At 42.3% G+C, this 26,323-nt stretch overlaps 1 protein-coding gene across 1 annotated transcript in view; it reads right to left on the bottom strand.

Moving 5' to 3' along the window:
• The window catches only part of cacna1c (calcium channel, voltage-dependent, L type, alpha 1C subunit), a 1,373,114-nt gene that overhangs the window by 650,032 nt on the left and 696,759 nt on the right, over positions 1–26,323 (bottom strand). Inside the window, exon 8 of the mRNA XM_041215565.1 lies at positions 9,924–10,027. Within this exon, the coding sequence (XP_041071499.1) occupies positions 9,924–10,027 (104 nt within the window). The remainder of the gene's footprint in view (positions 1–9,923; positions 10,028–26,323) is intronic.

The following is a 26,323-nucleotide window of genomic DNA, read 5'->3' on the forward strand; positions in this document are numbered from 1 at the left end:
GTACTCCTGACCTTACCCCCCACACCCTCCCCCTTACCCGCCACCCCCCACCCCATTCCCCCACCTCTCCCCACCCCTGGCACAGATTGCGAGTCCGTGACCACTTTACTGGACTGCAGAGCAGTTGGACTGCATATGTTGTACAATTTCCTCGACAATGCTGACTACGCAGCAGTCATTGCTGGAGGTGCTCACAGCCCCTTGCAATCTCAGCAACCCAGATAGGAGCTGTCTACCTCCATGTCGCAGGCTGATAGGGCAGCCATGCAGCACATTCATCTGTGGCCATCCGAGGGAAGGGTTAAGGGGCTGTCACACAGGGCCAGGAAAGGTGCTAAATTCATCAATGCTAACCACGTCTTTCTCTCTCTTTCATGCCGCAGGAGGACCACATCAGGAGTATGGAGCCTGGTGACCTAGCTGTATACCTGATCCCTTACAGAGAGCGAAAAAGATGGAGGAGAGAGCAACTGAGGCATCTGGCCATGAAAAGGCAGGAGCAGCAACCTCAGGAAGAAGGGGCTGCCGGGGCTCCCACACACAGGAGCAACAGCGCGCCGTGGCTGGTCGGCACCTAGTGACACCCAGGGTCTATAGACACTGCCCGTCATTCCTCCAGATGACCAAGAACCAGTGTCTCTGATGACTGTGTGTGTCTAGGGACCTGGTCACTCACATCTGCCACTTACTACAGGACTTGGCACCAAGGGGACATGGAGGGCATCCAATGCCAGTGGCTGTGGAACAGACCACGGTGCTCAATTTCTATGCCAGTGGCCCCTTTCAGGGCTCCACAGATGACTTCTCACAAACCACCACCCACAAATGCATCCATGAGGTCACAGATGCCATCTTCTCGAGGGCACACAATTTTGTTCATTTTGCCCGGGACTAGGATAGCCAGGATAAAAGGGCCATTGGATTTGCTTGGATCTCAGGATTCCTACAGGAGCAGGGTGCAATCAACTGCACCCATGTAGCACTCAGGTCTCCGTCGCTGCACATGGTAGACTACATCAACCGCAAGGGATTGCACTCACTGAATGTGCAGCTGGTATGTGACCACTAGAAACACATTCTGCAGATGTGTGCACAGTTTCCAGGGAGTATTCACGACGCCTACATCCTCAGTTAGTCACAGGTCCCTGCAGTGTCCCAGGGTCCATAGAAGCTGCAGGGATGGTTCCTTGGGGATAAGGGCTACCCTCAGAGGCCGTAGCTGATGACACCCGTGCGGCAGCCTCAGACTGCAGCAGAGCGACGCTACAATAAGGCTCATGCTGCAGCTCGCAACTTTGTGGAACAGACCATCGGAATGCTGAAGATGAGGTTCTGGTGCCTGGACTGGTCTGGTGGAGCCCTGCAATACATTCCGCAGAAGGTGTCACGCATCTTTGTCATCTGCTGCACCCTTTACAACCTGGTGCTCCAACGGGGAGATGGGCTGGCTAAGGGCAAGCTGGAGGAGCTGCAAGTTTCTTCTGATGAAGAGGATGCCGATGGGGATGAGGGTGAGGAGGTCCTCGGAGGCACGATGATGGGAATGAAGCCCTCACACTGGCTAGATGAGGCAGACGCACTCTGGAGGCCCTCATAGCTGCTAGATTTGTGGAGGACGATGACGACATGCAGTGAGGTGACCCCATAGATCCTCACAGTGCATTTGTGAACATTTGACTCCAGCCTGGCTTATGGCAAGGCAAATACCCTCTGTGAGAATGCTCCTGTCATCCTATTAGTGTTGGACTCAGTGTGTTGGTATGCTGGCGCTATCATCTCAGCCTGAAGGCAGATGGACTCTTCCATCGTGCCTTGAAATCTGAGGAGTGCAGCGCACATCCCTTCCTGGTGTCCCTGAGCTTGCCTTTGCAGCTCCAGCAACTATGACATGACCGAGTCCAGAGGCTCATCGTCTGACGCCGACTCAACAAATTTCTGGCCTCCAGCAGTCCTCTGAATGCCAGGGACCTGGGAAGTCCCTGCCGCCGCCTGCTGTGGATCAGACAATGTGATCCTGTGTCTATTTTATAGCTAGCTCCCACCGAGGTGTGTGACTCTGAGAAGGTGCAGGGTGTAGGTGAGCGCTGTGACGGAACTTCGAGGAGGGTGCCTTCAGATTCCCATTTGGAGGTTTGTTCAAGGCTTGATTGGAGGCCCTGGGTCATGGACTCTGTTGGCTGTTTGGCAGATATGTCTGCGAAAACAAGGAGAGATAATTAATGCATGGCATGTGGCCTGTGAAAGAGGACACATCACACACGGCATGGTTGTCTAATGGATATTACACTGCTGGATCCTCACTTGGTAAAGCAGCGCCGGCCTCACTGTCAGCACAGGAACAGTCTAGATGGCCAGCTGGATGGCTCTGTTTTCAAAGTCAGTTAGGACCTTGATTTTGGGCATTCCGCCACCGTGATCACTCCCTTCTGTTATGTGCCAGCTTGTCCAGCATGAATAGAGATGGAGAAAGTATAAACAGGCCCTGCCAGGTCAGATGATAAATATGCCTGGCCTGTGAGGGTGGTGAATGGTCCCACATACAGGCTGAGGACAATGAAGGCGTGTGAGAGATTGAATGGTGATGTCCCTTGACCTGGCAGTGAGTGAGGGCCCTGTGGATGTGTGCTGGGTTTGTGAGTTGAGAGTGATGAAAAGAGTGACTTACACAGGTGGAACAGAGTAGATCATTCATCCTCTTGTGGCACTGGGTGGCTGTCTTCTTGTGAAGGGCATTGGCATTGACCACCGTTGCCACCGCCTCCTAATCCAGGTTGGTCATGTTGCTGTCCGTCCTGCGGCCAGAGCAGAGGTACAGGACGTCCCGTCGGGCCTCCACTGCATCCAGCAGTCGCTCGAGGGGCTCGTCATTAAACCAGGAGAGGGGGGGGGGTGCTGCGGTTGTTTTTCTGGCCATGTCTCCCGGGCAGCGGTGGTGAGCTGGTAGTAATGAATGGCGTGCTGGCGGCTTCCTTTTAAATATGGCAGCCAACATGATGCAATGGCAGGGTGATGGCGGGAGGGCGAATGAGAGTTTGCCCATCATGGAAATGGTGTGTTTCCCAGGAATTTATAAATAATGTGGCAAGTTTGGGATGATATGACATAAAAATCCGCCTTCGCCGTTGGTGGGTAGGATGCCATTTTGCCCGCCCGCTACTGCACTTATTGCGAATTTGGGAAAATTCCGCCCCAAGTCTCTTCATCTAAGCTATTAATATAGATCATAAATAGCCGAAGCCTCAGCACCTTTCCTTTCAACAATCCACGAGTTAACAGCCAGCCAAATTGAAAATGCTGAATTTATCCCTACTCTGCTTCCTATCTGTTAATCAATCCTCCATCCACCTTAATATATTACCCCCAACACATATGCCCTTATGTCTTAGATTAGCCTTTTTGTGGCATTATCAAATGCCTTTTGGAAATCAAGTATGCTACACGTACTGGTTCACTTTATCTCCCCTTCTGGTTATATCCTCAAAAAAATCGAATAGCTTTGTCAAACATGATTTTCCTTTTGTTGACTTCGTCCGATTTTGTCTATGATTTTCTAAGTGCATTGTTATGACTTCCTTAATAATAGATTACAGCAGTTTCAAGACGACATTTTATATTCTTTCATGGGATGTGAGCATTGCTGGCAAGGCCAAATTTGTTGCTCATTCCTAATTGCATTTAAGAAGACGGTGAATGAGCTGCATTGTTGAACTGTTGCAGTCCATGTGGTGTAGGTACACCACAGTGCTGTTAAAAAGGGAGTTCCAGGATTTTGACCCAGTGACAGTGAAGGAACGGCGATATAGCTCTAACAGGGTGGTGTGTGGCTTGGAGGGGAACTTGTGGGTAATGATGTTCCCATGTGCTGCCCTGGTCCTTCTAGGTGGTAGAAGTCGTGGGTTTGGAAGGTGCTATTGAAGGAGGTTTGGCGAGTTGCAACAGTGCATCTTGTATATGGTACCACTGTGCAATAGTAGTGGAGGGAGTGAAGGTTGAAGTTTGTGGATGGGGTGCCAATCAAATGGGTTGCTTTGTCCTAGATGGTACAGAGCTTCTTGAATGTTGTTGGAGCTGCACTCACCTAGGCAAGTGGAGAGTATTCCATGACACTCTTGATTTGTACTTGTAGATGGTGGACAGGCTTTGAGGATTCAGGACATAAGTTACTTGCTGCAGAATTCCAAGTTTCTGACTGTAACCACAGGATTTAGATGTTCAGTTTCTGGTGAATGGTAATCCTCAGGATGTTCAGGATGGATGATTCAGCTTTGGTAATGCAATTGGATGTCAAGGGGAGATGGTTAGATTTTCTCTTGCTGGAGATGGTCATTGCCTGGCACTTCCTTTGTGCAAATGTTACTTGCCACTTATCAGCTCAAACTTGAATGTTGTCCAGGTCTTGCTCCATATGGACACATCCTGCTTCAGTATCTGAGGAGTCGTGGACACTGTGCTATCATCAATGAACATCCCCGCTTCTGATCTTATGATGGAAGGAAGGTGAATGATGAAGCACCTGAAGATTGTCGGGTATGGACAATACCCTGAGGAACTCCTATGCTCAAGTCCAAATCTTATGTAAAATTATGAATGTAAACGAACGCAGCCCTGATTACTGGTCTACACCACTTCCAACCCTATTCAATCCAAGCACCATTCATTAACCCTAACCCATTGTTTCCTGTCAGTCCTCCAATTTTCAATCCATATCATTCTTCTTTTTATATCAAAAACCGGAATTTCTTTGTAAAATCTTCCTCTGAGAACTTTCAAAGGTCCATATACACTTCCTCTAGTGCTTTATCTGTGCATTGCAACTTCTCCACAGAATTCTATTAATTTAATCAAACATGTCTTGCCTTTAATAAATCTGTGATTGCTTTTCTTGATTCAGTCATGCATTTCTAAATTCTTACCAACTTGACCTTAAATTCTGAAGATGCTCATAACTGAAATTAAAATAACATGTCTATTATGACCTGATTTATCCATCTCTCCCTTTTTGAGCAGAGGTGTACTACTGGATACCTTAAGATATTTCCTGGCATAAACTTTATGCTGAAAGAAAATTCAAGCATGATCTCTGCCACCTCCTCCCCAGCTTCTTTTAACACCATAAATTGCATGCCACAGGGACCCAGTGATTTATTCACCTTGGCCAGAATTTTTAGCTCGGCGGGCAGGTATGTGCTCGACCCAACCAAATGTGAATGACACGCGATGACATCTACCAAGCATGCCAACATCAATGCGCAGTCACGCGATAGTTCAGTCGGCAGGCGCATGCCTGAGCTGGCAGCGTGCCCGCCAACAATTAAAAGGCCTATTAAGGCTATTAAGTTATCAAATGACATTAATTTTATACTGTTCAATCTAATGGTTGACAGGCAGGCTTTTTTTGGAAACCTCATCCAGAGGCGGGTTAAGGTTTCCAAAACCAAATACAAATAAAATAAAAACTTTATTTTTTTAATTAAAAACATGTCCCTGCTCATGTGACAGAGTCATAAGAGGGGACATGTTTTATTACATTTTTCTGCTGTTTATTAGTTTTTTCAATATCTTCTTCATCTCCCTGAGGCAGCTCCATGCTGCTCGCTTATCACGCTGGGTGGGCCTTAATTGGCCCACCAGCATGAAATTGTGGTGCGCTGTCAATTGCGGGCGGTGTTCGGCTTCCCAACTGCCCCTGCCTGCACCACCGATCCTGCACGCCAAAAGCAAAATTCTGCTCCTTGAATTCAGCAGATATTTTTAAGGACCGATTACTTTTCATTTCTAACAATTGTTCCATATTCTTCTCTTCTGCATCAGTGTTCTCACTTCCACAATCTGTTGTGTATGACAAATGCAGGTAGTTCAGAAAATTACATTTCAAAATGCACTGAAAACCTATAATATTTTTCTGTAATACATGCCACGCCTATAGATTTTTTCATTTGGCTGGGGCAGCAGTTATAGTTTGATGTTGAAGTTAACAATCCATTCGATGGCTTTAGCTGACTGATTGTGATGCCACCAGACATGGATCTCTCAGGCAGAAATTCAGTTTTTTGGGTGATGGTCTGACTTGAATGGCCATATTCATTTGACATCTGCAGAGAAAACATCTTCCTCAAAGCAACATCGGCTGAAAGCTAATGAAGCACTCCCATTGACACAGGAGCTAAAAAAGACTATGCCCCTTCTAAAATCCTCTAGTCCCTATTGGAACATACTCACACCCTACAAATTGAGGACAGCCGCAACTCTCAATGGCGCACCTCCTGGTTGACTGCAAACTATTGGTGGTACTATGGTAAGGATTTTCAATGTTAAAGCTAACATTTAGCTAACATCAGTAATATCTGAGCTCTATAACATCCGAGTTGGTAGAATGATAGCTACTATTTTAAAGAAAAACAGAAAATGCTGGAAATACTCAGCAGGTCTCTGGCAGCATCTGCAGAGAGAGAAATAGAGCTATTTATATCTTTATACGTCTACATTCTATTGCAAGCTTTGGCCATCCGGTGTCACAGTAGTGCAACCAAAGGGCGTGGGATGACAGTGGCATCAAGTATGTTGGTAAAAAGAGATAAGTAGGGTGTGAATGAGATTGTAAACATAAACTGTAATTAATTTTTAGAAATGAATGCCAGGCAGCTGACCTGGAATACCCTCTTTGGGCATTTTCCCTCCAATCTCCCCTTTACTCCTAAGTTTGAATTTCTGCCTCAGTCTTCTAGGTTGCTCCAACTTACCTGCTCCCAGAAACTTAGAGCTTATTAGCTCCTGTGCACAGCAACCCCCAGCCTTCCTGTCTGCCCTTCTTCTTCACTCTCCTCCCCTCCCCTGTCAACCTTCCCACCGTTATACATTGTAAATAATCTGGTTTCCCTCGCTTATGGGATAAACTTTTACCTTAAGTGGCATATCATCTACATTTGCATAAACAAAGCTGACTGAATAATTCACAAGTAAAAAATCCCCAACTGAATTGTAGTCAACTTTTATGATGCCATTTGAACAGTAATCTTTCAAATGATTATCACAAAATTCTCATGAATTACTTCCAAAAAATGCCACAAGCACTGAACAATGTGAATTTTGTTCTAATCACAAGAATAGTATTTTGGAACTCATGTTAACATGACAAAAACCTTTTACTGGTATTTAGAAAGTTTGATGAATTTCAAATTACTTCAATTGGATCTGAAGTGGGACTGGGGGGAGGAGGGGGGAGTCACCGGTTCCCTGTGCAGTCCCTTTTGTAAGGGGGCCACATTTGATTATTTAAAAAGCGCTTTATTTCCTTCAGGGATGCAGATTGCAATCCCATATAGAGTCCACTTCTGGTTACATGCCTTGCCTCACCATCAGTAAGACACTGGGCCCCTCTGTGGGCCAGGAAAGTTGGAACTGCTAATATAGGTGTTTCCCATTCTGGCCCCAATTGCTTGTTTGGGTTAGGTGAAAGCTCTGCCATGTTTAATGTAGAACATTCCTGCAGAAGATCTAGAGCAAATTATATTAGATTGCAGCCTAATTCACAGCTATAGTGGTACACTCACAGTAGAGTTACAGTCAGAGTACCCTGGAGGGTTTGTAAATTTTCAGCTCATTAGAATTTTACTGCACAGAAGAAGGTCATTCAGCCCACTGTGTTTTTATAGGTGCTCTGAAAAAGGTATGGGTTTCGTCATATTTGCATACCTATTTTCAAATAGTCATTTGCTTCTCTATTAAAAACAATTATGCTTGCAACTCAGTTTCTGTCAAGGAACTCCACATACTAGCAACAGGTTGCATAAAAGAAATTTTCTGAGCTTCTGCCTTATTTCTTTCTTGGTGATTATCTTAAACACTGTCTATTTATCATCTTACTGATCAGCAGAAATAATTTTCTTCTATTAACAGTATAGAAATCTTTTATAATGTTAAACAACTCAATTTAATTTCTTCTTAATCTTCCCAATTCTAGTAAATAGACCCAAAATTACCTCTAAACTTTCCTGAAAATAATTTTTTAAAAATTCATTCTTTCATGCGATATGGATGTCACTGGCAAGACCAGCATTAGTTGCCCATCCCTAATTGCCCTTCAACTTGCTAGGTCAGAGGGCAATTAAGAGTCAACCACACTACTGGAATCACATCTAGGCCAGACTGGGTAAGGATGACAGATTTCTTTCCCTAAAGGGCCTCAGTGAGCTAGACTAAAGGGCCTCAGTGAGCCAGATGGGATTTTACAACAACAGATGATAGTCACCATTACTGAGACCAGCTTTCAATTCCAGAATTATGAATTTCTAATTAATAATAATCAGAGTTATTAATTGAATTTTAAATGCCACCAGCTGCCATGGTGGGATTTGAACCCATTTCCCCAGATCATTAGTCTAGGCCTCAGGATTACTAGTCCAGTGACATTGACACTATGCTACAAATTCTCATGTCCTTGATATCGTATTAGTGAATCTCTGCCCTCTCCATAGCATTGACACCTTTCATAAAGTAAGGCACCAATATTCTAACTGTGCCTAACCAATGGTGTTTACAAGTTCAGCTCTTTGCTTTTGTGTTCTAGTCCTCTCTTTGTAAAACTTAAAATCTGTGCCTGTCTCCCCAGAGCTTTATCAACTTGTCTTCTCAGTTTTAACGATCTGGATATATGAACCTTTAAATCTCTTTGCTCCTCCAAAATGTTAGCATTTAGTCTATATTTATACTTCTTACTCTTTGTAGAAGTGTAGAGTACAGAGGGAGGCCATTTGGCTCATCAACAAAGCGCCAGAGAGCAATGTAGTTAGTTCCACTCCCCATAACTCTGCATTTTTTTCCTCTTCAAGCATTTTTTCCCCTTCAAGCAAGTGACTTTTCTATCTGTCTCAATTATCTTACCAGGCAGCGCATCCCAAATCTTAACCACTTGTTGCGTAAAAAGTTTTTCTTCATGTTGCCTGTGGTTCTTTTGCTAACCACCTTAAATCTGTGCTCTCCGGTTATTGACCCACCAGCTGTTAGGAACAGTTTTTCTTTATTTATTCTATCTGAATTCTCATGATTTTAAACACCTCTATTAACTTTCCTCTTATCTCCTCACTTTAAGGAAAACAAACAGTTCTCTAGTCTATTCATGGAACTGTAATCCCTCAAAGCTGGAACTGTTCCAGTAAATCTCTTCTGTACTACCTCCAAAGTCTTAACATTCTTCCTAAAATGTGGTACTCAGAATTAATCATAATACTCCAGCTGGGGCCAAACTAATGCTTTCTATAGGTTTGGCATAAATTCCTGGCTTTTGTACCTCTTCAAAGATGTGTATACAAACACCCACATGTCTCTTGTTCTTGCACCCTTTTTGAAATTGTAACATTTGCTTGTATTGTCTCTCCTCATTCTTCCTATCACCTCACTTGTTACTGTGTTGAATTTCATCTGCATGTATCTACCAATTCTACCAGCTTATCTACGTCCTCTTGAAATTACCATTTACGATATTTCCAAGTACTGTGTCATTTGCAAATTTTAAAATGTGCCCTGGACCTTCAACACCAAGTCATTAATGTATCATAGTATATACTGAAGAGTGCAATTTTCCTGAAACTGATGCCAGGGAACCCTCACTATCCTGCCATGTCATCATAGTTTTGCTTTTAAAGTGCTGGTTTAATATAACTTGAGATCAGATGTAGAAACATCATGGTGTCCTGCTTCAATAAACTAATGAACTGAGTGGGTAGCTTAGAACTTGAGGATGTTAATGTCACCTGTCCTTGTAATATGTATGATAAAAAGGCAGTAATTAAAACAACATTTCCCTATTTTTTCCTAAAGGATAGTGCAGGGAGGAAAAAATAGAAAAAGATTAACTGTCACAGTCAGAAACAGATAATTGGAAGGGAAGGATGGGGGGGAGTGAAGATATCAAACTGACAGCTTACCCGCTCAATACACCAAGAACCAGATTTAAAACGAAGAAGGATCCAAAGATGACCAGGCTCACAAAATAGACCCAAGGTAGCTCATAGCCCATGGCATCCTGCATCTGAAAAAATGAAGGAAGATTAACAGAGAGAAAAAGTTAGCAGATCCAGAACTAGAAGAATGAAAGGATTAAAAGATCATGGACAGTATTGTGCTTTTAGTACATGCACTGAAATTAAAGACATGCATATCTCATACAGATACAACTTCATGCAAATCATATCTTTTAGTTTAACGGATATGCTCCTATCATTATGTGCAACACTCCTATTCACGCTTATTTATATAGTGTGTTATTTGATAGAAACAGTTCAATGTATTTCACACAGTGAAATACTTTTCAAACTATAATGATAATTGTTATGCAGATAATCAATAATATTAGTTGCTGGAGCAATAGGATACTCAGGTAATATTATTTATCACATAGGTCCTCTAAGATCCTTTCTTTCCTCTCAGCCCATAGGTCTATTGAAACACAAATCTGATTTTTTCTTTGTTTTCAGTGGGCCAGCTTTTTTAGATGGCAGGGTTTCCCACCCTGCCTCGAAAATGTTCAGTGGATCACAGCAGCCCCAGAGACATTTAATGGTCCAAGGAGTGTTAATTGGCTAGAGACGGGATTTCCGATCCTCAAACCGAAGGAAGTCCCACTTCAGAGACCATTCGGCCAATCAAATTCGCTGATCAGCTAAGTCTGGGCTCTTGCAGTGGGTGCGGAAGGGAATACCCAGGGAAGGGCTGGTCAGGGGTGGATAGGTAGGCAATGGGAAGGCAACTGGTGAATTTTATGGACCTGCAAACTGACCAGCGGGCGCCCATAAAACTTCGCCCAATATTTCAGTTGAGTGACAACCTCCAGCATAAATTGCCAACTTTTTGGTGTGAAGAAGTTGCTCAAGTTCCACTTTTTAATTAGTTAGCTCATAAATCATAAATCTAAAAAAAATGCAATGCACTATATAAGTACTGAGGGAAAGATTTACGCATACTGTTATATTTTATAGAACAATCTTTCACCAAAAATCATGACATGGAAAGTAGAATAACACTTGAATTTTATTTTAGCACCTGCCTCATCCTTAATTTTTCTTTTTAACATTCTGAACAAAATTCAATGAACAACATTAGCTAGTAATTTCTGTAATTAAAAATATATTCATTTGTCCTGATTTAAAAATCAAGCAATTGAATTAAAACATTTAAAAACATGTTCAACTATATTTTTCTGTGGTCTTATCTTATTTTACAATTGGAAACCAATGAATACATTGATGGTTAAGATGGCAAAATTTAGTTGAAATTAGTAAACAAATGGAATCCTCACTTTTACAAAACTTATTTGCTTTGTGAAAGAATAGATTGACATATTCATTGTTTATCTTTGATAAGAATTTAAAGTTTACATTGATGTAGTCTTTTTGCATTTTGGTTAAACCAGGTCAGTTATTTCTATGATAAATGCAGTTCTCTAAAAAAACGTGATTTGTTTCCTTCTTTTTCCTATTAAGCACATAAGAATACCTAATGGGCTGAATTTTCTGTTCGTCGGGCGGGCGGAGCTGACCCAATCATGGGGGCTGCACTGCCATTTTACATGGTCCAGACATAAGAAGTGCATCTTGAGAAGACCTATGGCTCCCTCTACCACCGCCCTGTGGAGGCATGGCTCCTATTGTACTGCTGCTTGGCCTATGTTCTTGAATGGCGGTGAGGTGTCATGAGCCATCTTTTGAGGGGATAGCCCTTGTTGCCCAGCAGCCATCTATCCAGCCGGTTTGGAGCACTGAAGAACCTCGGCACGGGGGAGTCTCTCAAGATGTAAGCGTCATGGGAGCTGCCTGGATACCTTGCATAGACTTGCAGAATCTGCATCCTATAGTCACACACTATCTGCAATCACTGCAAAGCCTCTGGCTCACTTTGCCTGGCTGGCTTCGTCCATGCGGTAGTGAATGAAAGTCAATGCACGCCTGAAAAGAGCGTCTGTCACCAGCTTGACACAACTGTGGACAGCTAATTGGGAGACTCCACAAAGATCACCCACCAATCCCTGGAAAGAGCCGGAGACATAGAAGTTGAGGACCACTTTGATCTTCAGCGGTATTGGCATGGGGTGTCTACCCACACAGTTGGAGCTGATCTCAGGAGCAGATGGAGGTCACTGTCTCCCTTGAGAGGCAGATCCTCCTTCGGCATTGCATCTCAGACATATTGAGGTAGCTGCATCGCCCCTGTAAACCCTGGCAGCAAGATAGTGGCTTTTTCTGTGGCCTCTTCCACCTTGGACTTCCTGTTGGCCCTCCATTCCTTGTGTCTGCGCCTCTCCTCCCATAGGTTGCTCCCCTGGAGGCTGAATAGGGACACGTGGCTTCCTCCCCCTTCTGGCCCTCTCTTCCTCCTCAGAGGAAGTGCCTCCAGCAGAGACCACAAACCCAAACCCAGGGTAAGGGAAGGCTATCTGATACCTGGAAGGCCCCAAGTGGTATGACTCTTCCGGAGTCCTGTTATTTCTGTCAAAGCAGCTCTGAAGTGAAATTAAGTTGCCCTGTTCAAACAAGCAAGCAGCAGTAAGTTATAATCTAAAGTACTAACAATTCATATTAGCAAGCCCACTCACCCCTCTTATCCTGCCTGTGGGTGAGGTTTTTGAAAATGTGGCCTACCCGCCTGCCCGTTGCACCCATGTGATGCCCTGAAAATCGCACAGGCTGGATGAAATCAAATTCAGTTGGTGCCTCAAGGGTCTTAACTGGCCTGTTAATTAATGGTGGACGTGCCTCCGTCCTCATAGCGCACCCGCCTATTGAAATATCATGATGGTGCACATTGATGTTGAGATGCACGCCCGACATCATTGTGCGTCATTTTCTGTTCCAGCATGTCGGGTCTGCTCCCACACGCTGAATGTAAAATTCTGGCCCAGGAAACAGAAGGTTGGCATAAATGGGTCATTTTCAGGTTGGCAATATGTGACAAGTGGAATGCCACAGGGAGCAGTGCTGGGTCCTCAAATATTTACAATATATATCACTGACTTGGATGAAATGTATGGTTGCTAAATTTGGAAATGACACAAAGATAGGTAGGAAAGTAAGTTATGAAGAGAACATAAGGAGTCTGCAAAGGGACAGTGAGTGAGAACAAATTTGGCAGATAGAGTATAATCAGGGAAAATGTGAACTTGTCTACTTTAACAGGAAGAATAAAAAACAGCATATTATTTAAATTGAGAGAGATTGCAGAACACTGAGGTACAGAGAGATCTGGGTGTCCTAGTACATGAATCACAAGAAGTTAGCATAAAGGTACAGGAAGTGATTAGGAAGGCAAATGGAATGTTGTCATTTATTGCAAGGGGAATAGAATATAAAACTAATAATGTTTTGCTATAGTTGTCCATGATTTTGGCGAGACCACATTTGGAGTACTATGTACAATTTTGGTCTCCTTATTCTAGAAAGGATATAAATGCGTTAGACGCAGTTCAGAGAAGGTTCACTTGGCTGATACCTGGGATGGGGATGTTATCTTATGAGGAAAGATTAAACAGGCTGGGCCTGTTGGAGTTTAGAAGAATGAGAGGTAATCTTATTGAAACATGTGAGATCCTGATGGAACTTGACAGATGGATGCTGAAATTATGCTTTCCCTTCTGGAAAGACTAGAACTAAGGGACACAGTTTAAAAATAAGGGATCTCCCCTACCTCCTTACTTAAGACGGAGATGAGAATAATTTATTTCTCTCAGAGGGTTGTGAGTCTTTGGAACTCTGTTCCCCATAGAGTGGTGGAGGCAGGGTCATTGAATGTTCTTAAGGCAGAGGTAGATAGATCTTTACTAACAAGGAAGTCAAAGGTTATCGGAGGTAGGCGGAATGTGGGGTTGAGGCCACAATCAGATCAGCCATGATCTTAATGATTGGTGAAGCAGGCTCAAGGGACCAAATGGCCTACTCCTGCTCCTAATTTACATGTTTGTATAAGATAACAGGTATGGTTTAAATACTTCACAAAAACAGAACTGCTGTTTAGACTTAAAAATTAATGTATGCAATAGCAGTAGATGAATGTTTAAAGTGTTTGGGTAACTTTCTTCTGTTAGCTATTTTAATACAGGTTTTAATCCATTCTTTTATTAATTGTTTTAAACTAAATATGGTTAACTGCTCATGTAGTGGACAGAGGGATGTCAACTGAACACACTAAACATTCATCTGCTGATGTTACTAATTGCAATTTCTAAGGTTTACAATTATTTTCTTATTTGTTCACATTTGTGACTGAACTAATATTATATAGCATATACAAAATGAAGAATGGCATTGTTATTGATAATATTGGGTTACCGCATCTTACACTGAGCTTGTGTTTTTCATATATTTTCCAGGAAATGCTGAGAAATAATTTTATTTCTCAAGTAAGGGACACAGAAGAGTCCAATATAATTTGCAATAATGATGAGTTGCTAATTGTAGCCAATACCAAAATGGGGAGGTACTTTACAGAGGGTGAGAAGTCTTGCTTGTTATTTTCTCAGCCATTCCTCTGAACTTTCTGACCTGCACATTTGGATTAAGTAACCTGTTTTATTTTCAATATATATTGTTGAAGTAATTTATTACCTCTTTATTAAGGTGCTGAACTGGTCAGCAGTGATTGGTTTCATGAGTATTGTCAATCTTTGTGAATAGCAGGTATCATGGTACTGCTAAGAAAAATAAATTGGCATTAGACGCCTAAATAGAAGACATCCACAAACCTACCCCAAAGTGCCTTGATCTCCATTCTTAGAACAGCACACTCTAGTATTTCAGTGTGCCATTTCTATTTTCCAAACTTTCCTTACATTTTATGGAGTGATACATACAATTTAGAATTAATTCATTCTAAATTATACATAGTTTAAGAAAGTAAAAAAAAGTCACTTAGCATTCCTATAGTAAACACAGAGGAGTAAAAGAAACATATGCTCAGTTGGACTGGATTTGGGGAATCAGGAGATGAGTTACTTGCCACAAAATTCCTAGCCTCTGACTTGTAGCCACCGTATTTATATGGCTAGTCCAGTTCAGTTTTTGGCCATTGGTAACCCTCAGGATGTTGTTGATTGGGGATTCAGTGATGGTAATGCCATAGAATGTCAATGGATTCTTTCTTGTTGGAGATGGTCATTGCCTGGCACTTGTGTGGTGCAAATGTTACTTGCCACTTAACAGCCCAAGCCTGAATGTTGTCCAGGTCTTGCTGCATATGGGCATGGACTGCTTCAGTATCTGAAGAGTTGTGAATGGTACTGAACACTGTGCAGTCATCAGTGAACATCCCCATTTCTAACCTTGTGATCATTCAAGGAAAGATCATTGATGTAGCAGCTTAAGATGGTTGGACCTAGGACACTACCCTAAAGAACTCCTGCTGTGATGTCCTTACACTGAGATGACTGACCTCCAACAACCACAATAATCCTCCTTTATGCCAGGTAAGACTCCAAATAGTGGAGAGTTTACAAGCTGATTCCAATCGACTCCAATTTTGCTGGGGTTCCTTGATGCCACAATCAGTCAAATGCTGCCTTGATGTCAAGGGCAGTCACTCTCGTCTCACTTCTTGAGTTAAGCTCTTTTGTCCATATTTAGACCAAGGCTATAATGAGGTCAGGGGCTGGCTGGCCCTGGCAGAACCAGAATCCAAATTGAGCATCAGTAAGCAGGTTATTGCTGAGTAGTGCTGCTTGATAGCACTGTCAATGCCCATTCCATCACTTTGCTGAAGATTGAGAATAGACTAATGGAGCAATAATTGGCTGGGTTAGATTTGTCCTGCTTTTTGTGGACAGGACATACCTGGGCAATTTTCCACATTGCCGGGTTGATGCCAGTGTAGTAGCTGTACTGGAACAACTTGGCTAGGGGCCGCACTATTGCCCGGAATGTGGTCAGGGCCCATAGCCTTTGTAGTATCCAGTGCCTTCAGCTGTTTCTTGACATCATGTGGAATGAATCGAATTGGCTGAAGACTGGCATCTGTGATACTGGGGACCTCAGGAGGAGGCTGAGATAGATCATCCACTCGGCACTTCTGGCTGAAGATTGTTGCAAATGCTTCAACTTTGTACTGATGTGCTGGGCTCCCCCATCATTGAGGATGGGGATATTTGTGGAGCCTCCTCCTCCAGTTTAATTGTCCACTGCCATTCACAACTGAATGTGGCAGGACTGCGGAGCTTAGATCTGATCTGCTGGTTGTGAGATCATTTAGCTCTGTCTATTGCATGCTGCTTCTGCTATTTGGCATGTAAGTAGTCCTGTGTTGTAGCTTTACCAGGTAGACACCTCCTTTTAAGGTATGTCTGGTACTGCTCCTTTTTCGTTGAAGCAGGTTTGATTTCCTCAGCATGATGGTAATGGTAGGGTTGCCAGGCCATAAGGTTATAGATTGTTGTTGTATACAATTCTGCTGCTGCTGATGGCCCCCAGTGACACTGAATGTCCAGTTTTGAATTGCTAGATCTGTTCAAAATCTTTATCATTTAGCAGGGTGTTAGCGCCACACAATAAGGTTAAGAGTATCCTCAACGTGAAGATGGGACTTCATCTCCACGAGGATTGTGCGGTGGCCACCCCTACCAATACTGCCGTGGTCATATGTATCTATGACAGTTAGGTTGGTGTGGCTGAGGTCAAATAGGATTTTCTTTCTTGCGGGTTCCCTCACCACCTGCTGCAGACCAAGTCTAGCAGCTATGTCCTTTAGGACTCAGCCAGCTCGGTCAGTAGTGTTACTGAGCTACTCTTGGTGATGAACATTTAAATTCCTGTAACAGGCACGAGTTGATTGGCATATAGAAACAAGCATGCTTAATGTCTGTTTGAGGTTTCCTCTGTCAATTTTTCTTTAAGTGCAGTTGCTATCAGGTGTTGGGATTGATCCCTGCTGGAATGAACCAAAGTTTAAGTCCAATATAACATCCAATTTCGCATATTTTAAATAAATGGTCGTTTAAAAATAAGATAGTGGATATTAAAAACAATTTGAGAGGGGTGGGTTGATTATCAAAAAAGTATATAAACAAATTACATAATTAAATATCATTTTAAGGAATCAAGACTTTTAATATCACATGATGAATACTATTTTATTCTTCTTGCCAGCTAAAGGTACTAAAATCTTAAAATATTTCTTAGTTTGATTTTTAACTTGTCCAGTAAAAAGGCTCCCAAAAGATTGTGTGAACACTTTGCTACTTAAACAGTTAAGGAAAATATTGCAGAAATTATATTTGTCTTTAAGAAAATGTGACACTGCTTCAGTGCAAGTTCTTTATGAATTCTTCTGTAGATACCTATGGTGTAAAATCTCAGGAGACTTGCAACATTTTCTTATTAGTCTTTGGAGCATTAAATCTCAGTATATAATGTGATATGTGGTTCTGTGAGCTTACAACTATAAATTTTTAGAAATATTTCAAAAACAGATGAATTTAGAAAAAAATCAGCAATTAAATGCTACTTTGCGGTATTTTTTGGAGTTACTAAAGGAGGGAAGAGAACTAGTGCCACTCATGCACTGCAGAAAACGCTACTGGGTAACTGTGTAGATTGCGCAAAAATGATTACACACTTTCTAAGTTTTTCTTCACTCTGATGTGATACATCCTTCAACATTCTTAGAGTTAAGACAGGCTGGAGTCAACATTATGGGAGGTTATGTGCTGGGAAATGGCACCTTGTAATATTTCTAACATTATTATGCACTGACATCATGATATTAACCCATGTAATACCACTTTCCCTTGTCCTATGAAGGGCAATGCACACATTGGTTTATTAACCAGTTTTAATTTATAGCATAACAAAAATTGATAGGAAAAGATGATGCACAAAATTCTTCAAAGATTTGAATTGGAGTTATTTTAATAATTAGAGCAGATGGTTCTTGCCTGTACATATGCAACAGAGGGATGTGCCATGACTGCTGGTTGGAAAATTGGAATAGCATCCTGCTGCATTGATGATAAAGCAAAAGGTCCTTGAAGGGTCCAAAAGTCTCCAGGCATGAAACACCAGAATGTAGAAAATATTCAGTCCTCTCTGGGAATTCACACTATTGAGCCTTGGGAGAAAATAATGGCCAGAATTCTCAATCTATGAACCTCCCTAGGCTTGCCCCTAGCACAGTCCCTTGACTAGAATAAAAAACTTGCCCATCCCCACCCCTAACCGGACTTTGATCTACATTTTGTGAATGAAGGTGGAAACTTTAGTGCCACAACACAGATAACTGATTCCTCTTCAAACTTCCTACATTTCAGTCCCTTGGACTACAAATTGGTGGTTGACTTCATCTGCTGGTCAGTTTCAATATTTAGGCCTGAGCTTTACCAATCGGATGGATGACCCAACACTGGGCAGAAATGTGGGCCAGCAGCATGGGTGGGTGGGGGTGGGACTTCCTACACGATTTTACCATCAAGAACCAATTAAAGGCTGGCAGACAGGAGAGCCATTCAATTAACAGTGGCGGCTGGATTCTGGAGCCAGCAGCGAGCATGAGGCACCATTTTTAAAGGCACATGTGCAGCAGTCAGGCAGGCTGAAGACACAAGCAAAAAGGAAGGGTTCACATTATTAGAAGCAGCGGAGGAATGACTCCAGAACCAGGAAGAGTCAATCTAATGACCTGCTGTTGTCTGGAACAGTGAGTGGCATTGAGAGTTGCAAACTGGAAGTCCAGCATGAATTTAAAAACTGTGAAGCCAGGTGGTAGGTAAACCCATGCATGAGGCAACGCCAGGCACCACTGTGAACATGGAGAAGTCTAATTCACAGTCCCCCAAACCTCATGATCAATGATGGGTGAATGCTTAATTTAAATGGCTGAATGGCTGCCTCACCATGCCATCCCAATGGCTTGCTGCTGCGTATTTACAGTGCCTTAAGTAACAAGGCAGAGGGGCCATGAGAAGGCAACTACGTAAGTCTGTGCTTGCTGGAGAATCACACTCAGAATGTCAGGGAATGAATGAACAGTTGGTGACATGCCTTTCATTGCTGAACTGACACCGATGGAGGAGGAGATCGGAAGCCCCATGGCAGGGCACCCTGTTGCTGAGGGTGAGATAGGTGTGGAAGTTATGGAGAGTGTGTAAACTGATGGTTGTGCCCAATATCCTCTAGTTCATGGGCTGAATTTTATGTGCCCCCAGCAGGCATGTTTCTCATGGAGAGCACATAAAATGGGGTGGGTGCCCACGGGTGCCCACCCACAACCTTCCCGCCCACCAACCACCTTCCCGCCCACCCTAAAGCTCTCCCCCATAATACAGGACGGTGGGGAGCTGCAGGCAGGTGCCAAAATTGGCAGCCTGCCGCTATATTTAAATGAATAATTAAGGGTCAATTAGGCTTTTTTTAAGCCAACTGACCCTGATAACATGCTATCCATGCCATAAAACGTTTGGCATGGGCAGCAGGGCAGGAGCAGGAAGCTCGCTTTTAAACTTAAATGTTTAAAGGAAAGTAAGGAAGGGGGTGGGTCACTCTTCGGAGGCTGCCCTTGGCTGATCATGGGGTAGCCCCCCTTAGGTCGAACCCCATCCTTCCTACCCCTTCCCGCCCTTAAACCCAGCCCCTCTACCAAGCCTACCCAAACCCTCCCGCCCCAAGGCCCTGGACTTAACTGCTCTGGGGATCCATGGGCTTTGATGTTCCTCTTTTCCTGTAGTCCCAGCAGCTGCCACTGAGGCCTTCCTGGTGCTGCCGGCATTGATGGAGCTGCCAGCCAATCTGATTGGCCAGCAGTACTAGAGGGCAGGGTTTTAGAGCTTTAGGGCTTTGGGGCACGTCAGCGTGGAGCATATTAGCCCCAAGCTGATGTGGTTTCTGGGGCATGGGGGGAAAGGGATGTGCCATCCACTCCCTGTATTATTCTGCCCCATGTGTGGGTAGGTCTTAACACCACGGGAAGCACCTGACCAACCTGACCATGTGTTTCACTTAAATTATGTCTCTCCAATGGGCACAGCAGCAGATGAGGAACACACAGGGCTCATACAACCCTGGAAAGCTCAGAGAATACAACACCATCTCAAGACACTGCGTCACTTTATTCCAGTACACCCTCCACCAGCACAGATACATTCACAATGGTGGGCTTTGTTGTGTGTAGAATAGGTGGCGCAATTTGGTCAACATTGCACAGCCACTTACTTTAGGAAATAATGGAGGCGAGGCAGCGACAACTGTGGCTCCTTCCTCTTGGAGGGGTGAGGAGAGCCCAAGCAATGCTCAGCTCCATGCAGATGGTGAGTCTTGGGCATCATCAACAAAGCAGCAGTGTTGAATTTGTGAGCATCTATTGGAGTTTCCAGAGGCACTGCAGTCCCATGTGTAAATAAGCCTATGGGTGACTCATATTTCTGACATGTGAATGCGTGGGATCCTTCATTGAAAAAGTGGCGACCCTCATGGAGAGACACATGGAGCATATCATTGAGTGGATGCAGTGGGTGCACACAGAATTCCATGGCATGACCTTGTTAATAAGGTCTATGGAGAAATGGGTGGGTGAGATTTTCCCATTGCCAAAAGCGAAAGCACTTCAGGGGACCACAGGAGTGCATTTGGGGCCTGAAAGGGCAGAGAAGGGCAACATGAAAGCAATGGGGGCTCCGCTCAGGCTGCATTGATAGGTGAAGACAAATATTCAGCCCCTTTGATGGTGACACCATCACTACATGCTGGCCTGATGACTAAGGCGGCCTCTGCACACATAAAGGAGCCCCAGATGGCCTCAGGCACCCAGAAGTAGCGGGCCTTGGCCATCTAATGCACCAGATCAAGAAAGACGGCAGCTTGTCTCCATATCAACTCCTGGTACATGGGAAGTGACCGTAAGCATGCATGTAAATGCATGGACTAGCCAATGTTTTATTGGATGATAGTTTGTTAATAACAGAAGCCCTTAATGTTTAATGAGAGTTAAAGTTCTTGACATTAAATCTATAATGACTTGTATATTTTTATGCAGTTGACAGTAATCAAATGTGGGATAACATGTAAAAGTGAGAGCCTCATGCACGCCTGTGTTGACCAAGGACTTGGGAAATATTGCTGACTGATGTGGAGAGATGCTAAGGGTCGCTCATAAAGGATCAGTGTCATGAAGCTATTAATGTATATATTATTGGAAAGTATTTTTCTTTTAAAATAGAGGTTTAATCTGTGGGTGGTCTTAATTGGATTAAAGCCAGCTTGTCTGGGTGCTTTGATGTGTGCTCATTTTGAGATGTAAGAGAGGTAAACTGTATTTGCATTTTTTGAATAATGCATTCAAGACGTGGGGTGAAATCTGGCACCTAGTGAACAGAGACCAAGCAATATGTTTATATTGCTAATAAAATCGGTACTATGAAAGGAGTTTTCTTGTTAGGAGAGGCTGGTGATACAATGACAATTTACATTCAATGACCTGTGCTAGGTATAAATTCAGCAGTTTTCATGCATGCAGAGCAGAGGCAATGTAAGATCAAAGCAGTTGTAAGCCGCCAATTGACTCCACAGGAACCAAAATGAAAGGAACCTAATTTTGAACTCATAAGGTAAAAATGCTTTGCCTGGTGTCTGCTTAAAAATGTATGGGTTGCTGTTGCCTTAATGGTGATTAGTTTAGGAATTTGTTAAAAGTTATGACAGTAGTAATTTGTAGCCATGTATTTAACTTGTGTAAATTAATAAAATGTTTCATTTAGTTTAATATAAAACCTGTCAAGAACTGGGGGCTCTGATCCCTGAATTTAGAGTTGCATCTCAAACATACCACTTACAAATATAGGTTATGACAGTTGTTTAAAGTTTCCCTCTGGGATTTTTGAATAGCTCAGCTTGAACAAATTGCACTCTCATAACAACTGGGGGCTCGTCCAGGATAAAAATATTTCTAATTCTTTGCTTGGTTTGGAATTGGTGAATCTTAAGCTTACAAATATGAGAGGCACTTTGAATTCAGGAGTTGGTGAGGTTTTTAGAAGTGGTGAGACTGAAAGATGGCTTTGGCAATTGCTAAGACTTGTCTGGGAGTAGAAGAGATAATTCTGATTGGGTTGGAGAAAATAGCCAAAACTAAGCGAACAAGAATTGGCAGATAAGTTAAAATTGGGGTTACCTGAGGGTGCTAGGAAATCAGATATAGTTAAAAGTATAGCACAGCATCTATAGTTGGAAGTGAAACCTGATGCTAGTGAGTCACAACTGGAGGTAGTGAGACATTGGCTACAAATGAAAAAGCTTGAATTAGAAGAAAGGGAATTCAAAATTGTGAAGATGGAGAAGGAGGAAAGAGAAAGAGAGAGAGAGAGAGAGAGAGAATTCCAACTGCAAATGTTGGCAGTTAAAAAAGAGATGCCATTAGGTGAGGAAGAGTAGAACCCAGTAGGGATATGTTTAAATTTGTACAAGCTCTTTCAAAGTTTGAAGAAAAATATATTGAAGCCTTCTTTATTTCATTTGAGAGGTTAGCTAAACTGTGGACATGGCCACAGGAAAACTGGGCGTTATTATTATAGTCTAAGTTGTTAGGTAGGGCGCTTGAGGTATATGCTTCGCTATCAGAAGAAATGTCAGTGAATTATGATGTGGTGAAAAAGACTATTTTGAGTACATATGAGTTGGTTCCTGAAGCATACTTCAGAAATTTAATATTATGAGAAAACAGCTGGGCAAACTTATATTGAGTTTTCAAAAGTAAAACAAAGTAATTTTGACCGGTGGATATGGGTGTGAAAAATAGAGACAACCTATGCAGCTCTTAGGGAAGTCATTCTTTTGGAAGAATTTAAAGATTCAATCACTTTGGTGGTGAGAACTCATGTGGAGGAACAGAGGGTTGAAACTGTAAGACAAGCAGCAGAGATAGCTGATGATTATGAGTTAGTTCATGGAGCTAAACGTTTTTTTTGTCATCCTTTCAAATTGGAAAAGGATAAAAAGTGGAAGGTGAAAGGAAGGAAGAGAAGGAGGAGCTGGAAGTTCCCAAAAAGTTTTTTTTCTCAGAATAAAGAGGAAGGTGCTGAAGGTAGAAGTGACATTAGAAAATTGAGGTGTTTTCGTTGTAATAAAGTGGGGCACACAAAATCAGTGTGTTGAAGATTGCAGGAAAAGTCTGTAGGAATCGTTGGGGTACAAAAAAGCTCTTGGAGTAAAAGTACTGTGGGTTCTGAGGTTCAGGCACAATAGTTTGTGTATAGGTGAAACAGGGACAAACAGTGAAAGGTAAAGAAGTGGGAATGTGTTCACAGTTTAAACATAGAAACATAGAAATGTAGAAAATAGGAGCAGGAGTAGGCCATTCTGCCCTTCGAGCCTGCTCCCCCAATCACTATGATCATGGCTGATCATCCAACTCAATAGCCTGCTCCCACTTTCTCCCCATATCCTTTGATCCCTTTCACCACAAGAGCTATCTAACTCTTTCTTGAAAACATACAATGTATTGGCCTCAACTACTTTCTGTGGTAGCAAATTCCACAGGCTCACCACTTTCTGGGTGAAGACATTTCTCCTCATCTCAGTCATAAATGGTCTACCCCATATCCTCAGACTGTGACCCCTAGTTCTCGACTGCCCCACCATCAGGAACATCCTTCCTGCATCTACCCTGTCTAGTCCTGTTAGAATTTTTAAGGTTTCTATGAGATCCCCCCTCATTCTTCTGAACTCCAGCGAATATAATCCTAACCGACTCAAACTCTCCTCATATGTCAGACCCACCATCCCAGGAATCAGTCTGGTAAACCTTCACTGCACTCCCTCTATAGCAAGAACATCCTTCCTCAGGTAAGGCGACCAAAACTGCACGCAATAGTTCAGGTGTGGTCTCACCAAGGCCCTGTATAATTGCAGCAAGACATCCCTGCTCCGGACTCGAATCCTCTTGCTATGAAGGCCAACATACCATTTGCCTTCTTTACCATTTATTCAAGAGAACTTATTCAACAGTTTATTCAAGAGAATTCTGAGGTGCAGATTGCAGAAATGCTTAAAGATTTTGTGTGTGAAGGGAAAGTCTTTCCGTATGTACAGGGTGGAGAAGGTAAAGATGTTAAAATTTTAAGAGACACAGAGACTAGTCTATCCTTAATATTGTGGGATAGTGATATTTGTTGTTCAAAGGGGGTATTGCAGGAAAAGGTAATAAAAATGGGGTTTGTGGAGATGCTAAATCTATTCTGTTGTGAGAGGTAAATTTAAAGAGCAAATGGAAGACTGGTGAAGTTATAGTTGGAAAAATTACATATTTCAGGGGTTCGATTTATTCTGGGTAATGATATAGCTGGATCACAAATGTGGGTGATGCCTTTGGTAGTTGAGCAGCCTGTAGAAGTGTTTTCAGCAGAGGTGTTACAGAAGGAACATCCTGGATTGTTTTCTGGTTGTGTTATAATGAAATCAAAGGCTCATCGGGAAGAACAAGATAAACAAGAAGGACAGGCAGTTCAAAGGCAAGAAGACGTCAAAATCCAATTAACTGGCACTGTGTTTGATAACATTGTTCAAGAGGAAGGAAGGCAGGACAGTTCAGTTGAAGTGTTTAAATCAAAGAGATTAGTGGAGTTACAGAAAAATTATTTGCAATTAAAACAGTTATATCAGAAAGTTTATTCAGAAACCGAAGCAAAATGTATTCCAGTCTGTTATTATCTGCAAAGAGATATTTTAATAAGAAAATGGAGGTTGGATCATGTCTCAGCAAATGAAAGCTGAAGGGAAGTGCATCAGATTGTTATCCCATTAAGGTATAGAAATGAAATTCTGAGGATTGCTCATGAAATTCCAATGGGAGGACATTTAGGAATTAGGACATCACAAGAAATGATACAGAGGTATTTATTTGGTCAAGATTGCATAGGGATGTAGTCAAATTCTGTAGAACCTGTTATACATATCAAATAACAGAAAAACTACAAGCAATGAATAAGACAGTGTCTTTAATCCCAATCCCAGCATTTCAGAACCTTTTACCAGGGCCATGATTGATTATGTAGTACTCTTCCCCAAGGTAAAAAGTGGAAGTCATTATTTATTGACAATAATGGATATGTCTACCCGAATGATACCTTTAAGAAATATTACAACTGTGAAGATTGTGGAGGAGTTAATTAAATTTTTTACAAGATATGGTTTATCTAAGGAAATACAATCAGAGGTCAAATTTCATGTCACAGCTGTTTAAGGAAGTAATGGACAGTTTGGGGATAAAACAATTTAAGTCAACAGCTTATCATCCGGAGTCACAAGGAGCTTTGGAAAGATGGCATCAAACTTTAAAAGATATGATAAGAGCATTCTGTCATGATTATGCACAGGATTGGGATACTGGAATTCCATTCTCGTTATTTGCTATTAGAGATGCTTCTAATGCATCGATTGGTTTTAGCCCTTTTGAACTAGTTTATGGTCATGAGGTAAGGGGACCACTGAAGTTGATTCATGAGAAATTGGTGGGTCAAAATTCAGAAACTATTCTCCTGGATTATGTATCAAATTTCAGGGAAAGATTGAACAAAGCATGTGAGTTGGCTAGGGAACATTTAAAGACATCACAGCAATTGATGAAATTGAAAGCAGAAAAGAATGCTAAAACTAGAAGTTTTGTTTCTGGGAAGAAAGTACTAGTTTTGTTACCAGGACTAGGTGATTCATTAAATGCAAGGTTTAGTGGGTTGTACAGGATTGGAAATAATTTGAGTGAAGTAAATTATTTAATAAATACTCCAGATAGAAGAAAAAAGCAGAGGGTGTGTCATGTAAATATGCTTAAAACATACTTTGACAGGGAAGGAGAACAAAAAGAGATATTAACGATGGTGGATGATAAGAAAGGTAGAAGTGCAGGACTCTGAAATTAATTTTCGTCTAATCAAATTAGATAATGAGGCGGTGCTTGAACATTTAAATGAAATGTTGAGTTACCTTCCAAGCAAGTGTCAAAGTGATTTAGAAAAGCTATTGCAGTCACACAAGCCTATTTGTGGAAGTAAGTTGGGAAAGACACATTTAGCTTTACATGATGTATATATAGAAATGTCAATCTTCAATAAGGCAAGGCAACAACTTCATAGATTAAATCCAGCAAAGTTATCACAAGTACAAAAAGAAATTGATTGCATGCTTCAAAATTATATAATTGAGTCTAGTTGCAGTGACAGGAGTTCGCCTATTGTACTGGTACCAAAACTGGATGGAACACAAAGACTATGTGTAGACTATTGAAAGGTGAATGCGGTGACAAAAGCGGTTTCATATCCCATACCACGGTTGGAGGATTGCATTGAGAAATGAGACAATCGAAATTTATC

This window comes from Carcharodon carcharias, chromosome 21 (genome assembly GCF_017639515.1).
Source record: "Carcharodon carcharias isolate sCarCar2 chromosome 21, sCarCar2.pri, whole genome shotgun sequence".
NCBI classification, from domain to species: domain Eukaryota; kingdom Metazoa; phylum Chordata; class Chondrichthyes; order Lamniformes; family Lamnidae; genus Carcharodon; species Carcharodon carcharias.